We start from the raw sequence: 8,633 nt of genomic DNA on the forward strand, positions 1-8,633 counted from the left end.
TCTGCAAGTTTGGGTGTTCTTGTGCATCTCCCCTCACTTCATAACAGCTGGATGCTTCCCTCTCAGCTCTAGCCCTCTGTTGCTATGTCCTTGTCCATGGGCACAAATGTCCCCAGCTCTCACCACACTTTGGACCAACCAGCCCTTCCTCTTCTCTCTCATCTCCAGATCAACCGGAGTCAGTGGACTGTGGTTGGACTCAGCCCATTTCTTCATTGCTGTCTTTCCCCGTCTTCCACTCACCATCCAGACCAGTGTGGTGGCCAGCAAGCTTACATGCTTGTTAGTGTTTCCGTTGAGTTTCAGTCTTAGAGGGGACTTTGTCTTGAAGGAACTTGATTGTCTTCCTGGTGAACAGCTTGCTTTTTCTTGTAGTAGCCAGTCATGCTGACATTTTTTATTTGGGTTTTTCCTGATGATCTTTCCTTGAAGGTGTAGCTTCTGTCACTGTAGCTGTTCGAGGCTGGTCTGCTTGTCCTTTCTAGTGGGTATGTCTCACCTAATAAGGTTCTGGATGGGACTCAGGATTCCACCTAAGGTCCTATACTCTTTAAAGGCTTTCACGGAGCCTATTTCACTGGGCAAGTTCTAGAACCCCTTTTAGGTATTCCAATCAGTTATAGGCTGAAGACGGGCTTACAAGTTTTCTCTATTCATGTTTCTCAACGTTCCTTTCTATCCCACTCGTCTATTTTACAATAGTAGGAAAGGGAAACTAATATTCATAATACAGTCAAATATTTTAGTATTATTTCCCCTCTTCAAGTTATACCTAGATCCCTGTATCCCAGAGCCCTGTTGTTCCAAGGTTGAGTGTTGCATCACTATTTACCTCTGTCCTACTTAGGCAATGCAAACCTATCTCAGTGCTCCCCTATCTTGTTTTTCTGCCTCCTCCCCCTTCTTGTAATTGCCCTCCCCAACACCTGAACTAAACCCCCACCCAACCCCATTGTTGTGGTTACCATATCATATTCCTTTAATTATTCCCTCCATTTAAGACAGTCTGTTTTATCCTGTAATCTACCTGACCTTCCCACCACCTTGATCTCTGTTCCTTTTTGTTTACCCTTTTTCACATTGTAATTGTTTTGATCATAGACTGACCTCCTAGATCCTCTGTTCTTGATTCTTCCATTTGTCGATTGAGTTCAGGGTGATGCTACCACGTACCATTCTCTGGTTTTTGTCTGTTCTTGTTGGTTCTCAGTCTACAGAACTTCCTTTAGGATGTTTTTCACAGCAGGTTTGGCTTTGGCAAAATCCCTTAGCTTCTGCTTATCCTGGAATGTTTTGATTACACCATTGTATTTGATTCACAGTTTTGCTGGGTAGAGGATTCTTAGGTGGCAGTGTTTTTTTTCTCAGAGTTTTGTATATGTTTCCCCCATTGCCTTCTTGCCTGCATGGTTTCTGTTGAGAGATCCGAACTTAATCTGATTTGCTTGCCTTTGTATGTTACACTTCTCTTTTCCCTAGCTGCTTTCAGGATTCTCTCCTTATCTTTGATTTTGGAGAGCTTGATTATTATAGGTCTTGGTGATTGTCTTTTAGGGTCTCTCCTTCCTGGGGTTCGGTGATCTTCTTGAATGCTTATCTTTTAGCTTTTCAGGATGTTAGGAAAATTTTCTTCCAGAAGCTCTTCAACTGTCTCCTCTGTGGACTTGTGTGATTCTTCCTGTTCCAGAATGCCAATAAGTCTTAAGTTATTCCTTTTTATGTTGTCCAACATGACTCTTAGCCCTTCTTCAGATTTTTAAAATCCTTCTTTGTGTTTGCTGGTCTATCAAGTAGTGTTGCGAGATTTATCTTCTGGCTCACTAGGTTTGGCGTCTGTCTCTTCGGTTCTACTCCTTTGCCCTTTCAGTGTATTGTCCATTTGTGTTCTTCTATTATTAATCATTTGGACTTCTTTCTGTAGGTTTTGAATTGTTTTCAATGCTGTATCTATTTTATTTGATTATTCCTATAGTGCTTTCCTGACTTCTTCCTTATTTTTCTCAACTCCACTGTAAAGTGTTCTGATAACATTTTATAATCATTTTTCTGAATTCCTTCTCAGGCGTTTCCAAAGCCCGCCTGTCTTCCAGTATAGAGTGTAGGTCTACTTCCAGCTCATTTGTCTCAGTCACTTTATCTCGTTTTTGGACATGTGCTGATATGGTCATCTGCTTCTGTTTTTTGGGCATATTCAGGAGTTATATATGGCCTTAGATGGGTGTGCATTTTGGTATTTTTTTTATGCTTTCTGATTGCCTCCAGGTAGATGTGATCCGGAGATGGGGTTCCCTTTTCACTCTTCTTCCTGAGAAATTTCAAGATGCCACTGTTGGTTGTTGTGATGTAACTCAGGATTTAATTTTCAGCCTATTTCCTTTTGAGTCTGGCTGTCCCGTTCCACACCCCCCTTTAGGCTTTTTTCCTAGTGATAAAACAGTTCAGGGCCAGCTGTGGCTGTTTTGTTTTAAGTGGAAACTGTCACTTTAAATTTTGAGCAGATCTGTGCGCACATGTAGTAGAATCCTCTGTTGGTGGGGTTGGGGTGTCCACTATCTCAGGCACCCCCTCTAATCACCAGAATGGAGGTACGCAGACAGCAAGAGACCAGTGAACAGATACCAAGAAAAAAAAAAAAAAAAGAATGTCCACACCTTTATCTTCTTCATTCTGTCAGGCATCCGTGGCTGCTCTGATCCTTCCCTTGCCTGGTCTTGCCCAAAATAGTGGCTCCGGAAGCAGCTGAGCGTCTTGAATTAGAAAGCAGTGGTATTCTTGCTTCTGCTACAAATTCCCTTAGCTTTTAGCCTTCCAACCTTCTAAATATTCCTTTCTATGTGGTTCAGAGTTCTGGCATCATCTCCTGAGCCTGCTTGGTCCAATATTCTGTGTTGTTGCTGATGGAGTTCCTCACTGCACGTCTACCCAATCTGCCATCTTGTTTGTTCTCCCTGATCTTCTGTTGAAGATGTTATTTCAATTTATAATCCCACAGGCACTACTTGAGGGTTTTCATTCTTTCAGATCCCTTACGTGAATTGACAAGTGTTGTTACTTTTATAAATACCCCCTCTCTCCTCCACCATCCACATGTACCAGAGTCAGGCCTTAGGAGCCTTTAGGGTTAGCAGACTTGAGGTGTCCAGTTTCTCACTGGCCATTGTCTTCAGTGCTCTCTGACTCCAGATTAAACTGTCTTCTAGTGGAAGGCTCTTAAGGTCACAGAGTTCGTTTCTTTTCTTCTAAAGAACCAAAATGAGAATGTTTGATCATATATGACATAAAATAGTCCACAGGGCCAGGGTACTTGACACTTCCTGCTTACATTCTGGGTCTCTCTTCCAGGCTCCGAGCTCTGTCCAGTGGTGGAAGTATTACGTCCCCGCCTCTCTCCCCAGCATTGCCGAAATATAAATTAGCAGATTACCGTTACGGCAGAGAAGAAATGCTAGCACTTTTCCTTAAAGACAACAAGGTAAGAAAATAGGAGACTAGGGCCAGAATTGTTCATGAGAATTTGGGGTATGGATCATGTTGGACAGTATTAGCATTATCACCTTCCATGCAGTAGCCCTGGGTTTGATTCCCAGCCAGTGTGTCTCTTGTCCAGCCAGCATACCTTCCTTGTGGAAACTTGTGTGTTGGTATGTTGCTTAACAAGTATCAGTGGAGCTCCCAGATTTAATTGAATAAGAAGAAAGGCCTGGTGATTGACTGAAAACTGACCAGATAAAATGTTATAAATCACAGTGGTAACTGATCATGGGAATGGTGTAGGACCATGCAGTGGCTTACTGTGTTATGTATGAAATTGTCATGAACTGGGGACTGGCTTTATGACACCTAACTTCCAAACACTGTGATGGACAGTGACATATTATTATATTTAAAATGATATATTCTGTTGATATAATAAGGAGCCCTAGTGGCTTTGTTGTTTAAGCATTGGACTGCCAGCCACAAGGTTGATAGTTGTAACTCACTAGATGCTTCACTGGAGAAAGATGAGGCTTTTTTGTCCCAGTTAAGATTTCCAACCTTGCAAACTCTACACAGGGTCGTTGTAAGTCGGAATGGAGTGGATGTCAGTAGGTTTGCTATTATTGATACATTCATACTTTTTTTCTCCACCTTACCTTTTTTTAGGCCTTGAAACCTGACATAGTTAGCAGGCTTTTTCAAGGGTAACACTATTAAGAGAAGACATAGCTAAGATAGGAACTCCTAGTACAAAACCCCGACTCATTGCCATCGAGTTGATTTTGACACTTCGCCGCCCAATAGGGCAGAAAAATCTGTATGGAAACAGGCTACCTCATCTTTTTCCTGTGGAATGAGTAGTAGATTCAAACTCTGACCTTCCAGTTAGCAGCCCAATGCTTATCCCACAGCACTACCAGGGCTCTCTTCAGACAGTCCCTATAGTAAACACAGTATCTTTTCTAACTCATTTCCTTTTAACCCCTTTTTTTTTTTGTGTTTATTTCTATCTCAGTAGGATGATTCCAGGTGGAGGAATGGAGGTGTGCTCCCATCTCTTTATTGCACCTCTTAGCCTTTGTTCCAGTGGGACATGGGGAGCCAGGAAAAAGGCAGCTTCTCTGTTGTTTCCCTTGAGTTATATAGCACATTCTTAATGGAGCAAGAGAATCTTAACCATGTAATGCCGCATTTCTGTTACTTATAAGTAATCACAATGCAATTTAAAGTAGTCTTTAGTATCTGACCACTGAAAAATAGGAGTCCTGGTGTGGCGCTGTGGGTTAATGCACTGGACTGCATAGGTTCAAGCACCAGCTGCTCCTTGGAAACCCTATAAAGGGTCACTATGGGTCAGAACTGACTTGACGGCACTTAAAAATAACAAAGTGAGAAAGAATATTTTCTACATTGTTGAATGTTTAGACAGTCCCCAGATGATGAATGTCTGATTTATGGAAACCCCTGACTGGCACTTGAGCGTAGTGCCTCTTACCAGTTCTGTCATGGCTGACAGAGTGAAACAGGAACAGACCGGTCATTTTATAATTTGGGTGATTGATCACAGTAACCAAAACAGGAAGAATTACTGGAATGGGAAACTCAGAAGAGGTGCAGTGAGCTCTTTCAGGAGCCTGATGTGGGAGATTGGATTATTGCCAGGACCATGGAGAGCTATACTTGTTCAAAGTGGCGTAGTTGGCCGCCATCTTTGAGTGGGGCACTGACATCTCAAAGCCCTGCTTTGTTGTTGTTGTTCCAACTCATAGTGACCCTGTATAGGGTTTCTGAGGCTATAAACCTTTATAGGAGCAGATAGCCTCCTCCTTCTCCCATGGGATAGCTGGTGGGTTCAGTTCACCAGGGTTCCTTTCTTACATTAAAATAAGGTAAGTAAGAACCATCTGTACCTATTCCGATGGACCTACAAATACTTAAAAACACAGGAATGAGCCTCGTTTGTAACCCATGGACTGCCTGCCTATACTTTGTTTTTAATTTTATTAATAGTTGAGAGCCTCAAGTTTTAATTAGATTGCTAAGGGCAGATATAATTTCTACCACCTCCTGCTTTGAGTTTATAATACTTCACTGTGCTCTCTGTCAAACCCAGAAGTCCAGTTCTGATAGAAAGCTGACAGGGGGCTCTCAAAGTATGTAAATGTTACAGAAATAAAGGAGGGTAAATGAGCTTTAACCTGTATCTGTAATAACCAGCAGTAGGTACTTTTAAGAATGTTTTTTCTTGGCTTTAACATATCAATCTCATGGCATGTCATTCATGTGTTTGGCCATACAGATACCTTCAGACCTTCTGGATAAAGAATTTCTGCCTATCCTCCAGGAGGAGCCCCTGCCGCCGTTGGCTCTTGTACCCTTTACAGAAGAAGAACAGGTTTGTGCTCAAGAGTTGGTCCTCAGTTAAGCCCATTTTCCTTTCCACTAAGGCAAGAAATGGGAATCTACTACTTGGGCCCTAGAAGTTTCATGAGTCTTCTTTCTTAACCAACCTCTCTCCCTTCTTTCAATTTCTAACTATTGTATTGTAGTACATATTTGACTATTTCAACATTCTTATTGTGTCAGTGACATATGTAATTGTTCATGTTGTTCAACCATCACCCTTATCCATCCCTACTGTTTTCATCACCAGTATCAGAAGCTCAGTGTCTGCTAAGCACTGAGTCTTCCTTTTCCCCTCTCATGCCTGGTCTCAGAAACTATTAATAAACTGTGGTCTGTATTCTTGATCCTTCAATTAAGTTGGATCATATAATATTTGTCCCTTGTGTCTGACTTATTTCACTCAGCATAATGTTTTCAAGGCTCATCTGTATCGTAGCTTGTATTAGTATGTATCACAACTTTCATGGATGGACTACAGTATTTGGTTTATCCATTTACCGACAACACCTGGGTTATTTCCACCATTTGGCTATTGTGAATAATGCTGCATTGAACAAGTGTACAAGTATGGGTTTGTCCCTGCTTTCAAGTCTTATAATTATATAATTTTATAGAAATACATATTTGGGCATATACCTTGGAGTGGAATTGTATGTCTTTCTTGATATATAGATATATAGTTGCCTCCTTTTTAGTTGATTAGATTCTCTTTTAATATCTGATGCTGTTGAATGTTCCTCATGAGGAACCTGTACATAGACCAAGACACAGCTTCTCGAACAGAATATATGGACACTGAACAGTTTAAAATTAGGGAAGGTGTGGGTCAGGGTTGTATTTTTTCACCATAGTTAATTCGGTTTGTATGCTAAGCAAATAATCCGAGAATCTGAATTATATGAAGAAGAACATGGTATCAGGATTGGAGGAAGACTCATTAATAACCAGCGATATGCAAATGATACAACTCTGCTTGCTGACAGCAAGAGGACTTGAAACACTTACTGATGAAGATGGAAGACCACAGCCTTTGGTATGGGTTGCACCCCAATGTAAAGAAACAAAAATCCTTATCACTGGACCAATAAAGAACATCAAGAAAGCTGGAGACAAGATTAAAGTTGTTAAAGACTTCATTTTGTTTGGATCAGTCATCAACAGTCATGGAAACAGCAGTCAAGAAATCAAGTGACATACTGCATTAGGCAAATCTGCTACACAGGACCACTTTAAAGTGTTCAAGAGCAAAGATGTCAGTTTGAGGACTCAGGTGTGCCTGATCCAAGCCATGGTATTTTAGTAGCCACATATCATGTGAAAGTTGGACACTAAATAAGGAAGACTGGAGAAGAATTGATGAATTTGAGTTATGGTGTTGTAAGAAAATATTAAAACTACCACGGACTGCCAAAAGAACATACAAATTTGTGTCGGAAGAAGTGAAGCTAGAATGCTTCATAGAAGCCAGGATGGCCAGACTTTGTCTCTCATGTCAAACATATTATTAGGAAGAACCAGTCCTTGGAGAAGGACAGCATATTTGGTAAAGTTGGAGGGTCAGCGTAGAAGTGGAAGAACCGTAATGAAACGGATTGGCACACAGCAGCAGCAGTGGACTCAGGTGTAGCAAGGATGGTGAGGTTGGTGCAGGACCGGGCAGTATTCCATTTTGCTGTGCCTAAGGTCACTATGAGTTCGGACCAACTGTATGGCACCTAACACCAACAGCAGCAACAAGGGAAATGCTTTTAGATTTTTAAGAACAATAGGAATAATTTCTAATAATTTAAGTAAGTGGGGGGGAGGGTCCGTATCAGATAAATGGAGGTTTTTCAAAAGTAACTGCAAACCTGCTTTTTCACCGATGTACTTTAGCACTTGAAAGTTGACTGTCAAGACACATGGAGATCTTCAACTCAACATGTACTTCCAACCCTTCCCCTACTGATTTTGTTAGGAGCGGTGAGAAAATTGGCAGATTTTATGAGGTGCTTGTTTATGGTGCTCTATATTTTGAGCAAAGATAGTTTCTGATTTTTAGGCGCTTTGATGATTGTAGTAAGAAGGAAAAAGAGCTTTGTTGGAATGCTGGAATGGCGCTTTAAATGAAGAATTCATTAAAAGGAAAAAATAAAACAACAATACAGCTTTATGGAGACATACTTCACAGACCATAAAATTCACCCTTTCAAAATATACAGTTCAGTGATTTTGTAGTACATTTTCTAAGTTGTATAACCACCACCACTTTTTAATCCCAGAACATTTCCATCATGATTTTTTTGACAGCCATGGTTGTTTCTTGTTCCATGATTTGCATGGGGAAGCAACTCTAATGAGAAAGAAACGCTTACTGAGAGAATGCTACTAGAGTGGTATTAAATTCTGGGAAAGATGTGATGTTAATCTTTTCTGATTGTCATCACCATACTTTTCAAAAACCACTGTGTTTTGTTGATGGCTTCCTGCTACATCAGGCTGGTTCCAGCTTGATTCATGAAGCCTGCTGCCTTCTAAGGTCATCTGCAGTTATTTGCAGTGACCTAATTGTGTTTATTGCTGTAAAGAGTGCACAGGAAAGAAAAGGTTCTGTCTCCAGTGATTGCCGAAGAGTTTGTTCAAAGTATCATGTTCATTCTTTTTCTTCAATTTTCCTTGTCTAAGTTGCGTGTTCCTATCTACCCTGTGTACAGAGCGGATAGCATTGATACTTGATTTGAAGACTCTTTCCCTCTCTGTTGGTATTTAGA

The 8,633-nt window shown here is 40.9% G+C and overlaps 1 protein-coding gene across 1 annotated transcript in view; it reads left to right on the forward strand.

Annotated features, from left to right (window-relative positions):
• Nucleotides 1-8,633, forward strand: part of GIGYF2 (GRB10 interacting GYF protein 2) — a 120,827-nt gene that overhangs the window by 19,458 nt on the left and 92,736 nt on the right. The window contains exons 2-3 of the mRNA XM_006866804.1: nucleotides 3,343-3,472; nucleotides 5,777-5,872. Of these exons, the coding sequence (XP_006866866.1) occupies nucleotides 3,343-3,472; nucleotides 5,777-5,872 (226 nt within the window). The remainder of the gene's footprint in view (nucleotides 1-3,342; nucleotides 3,473-5,776; nucleotides 5,873-8,633) is intronic.

This window comes from Chrysochloris asiatica, unplaced genomic scaffold, assembly GCF_000296735.1.
Source record: "Chrysochloris asiatica unplaced genomic scaffold, ChrAsi1.0 scaffold00096, whole genome shotgun sequence".
NCBI classification, from domain to species: domain Eukaryota; kingdom Metazoa; phylum Chordata; class Mammalia; order Afrosoricida; family Chrysochloridae; genus Chrysochloris; species Chrysochloris asiatica.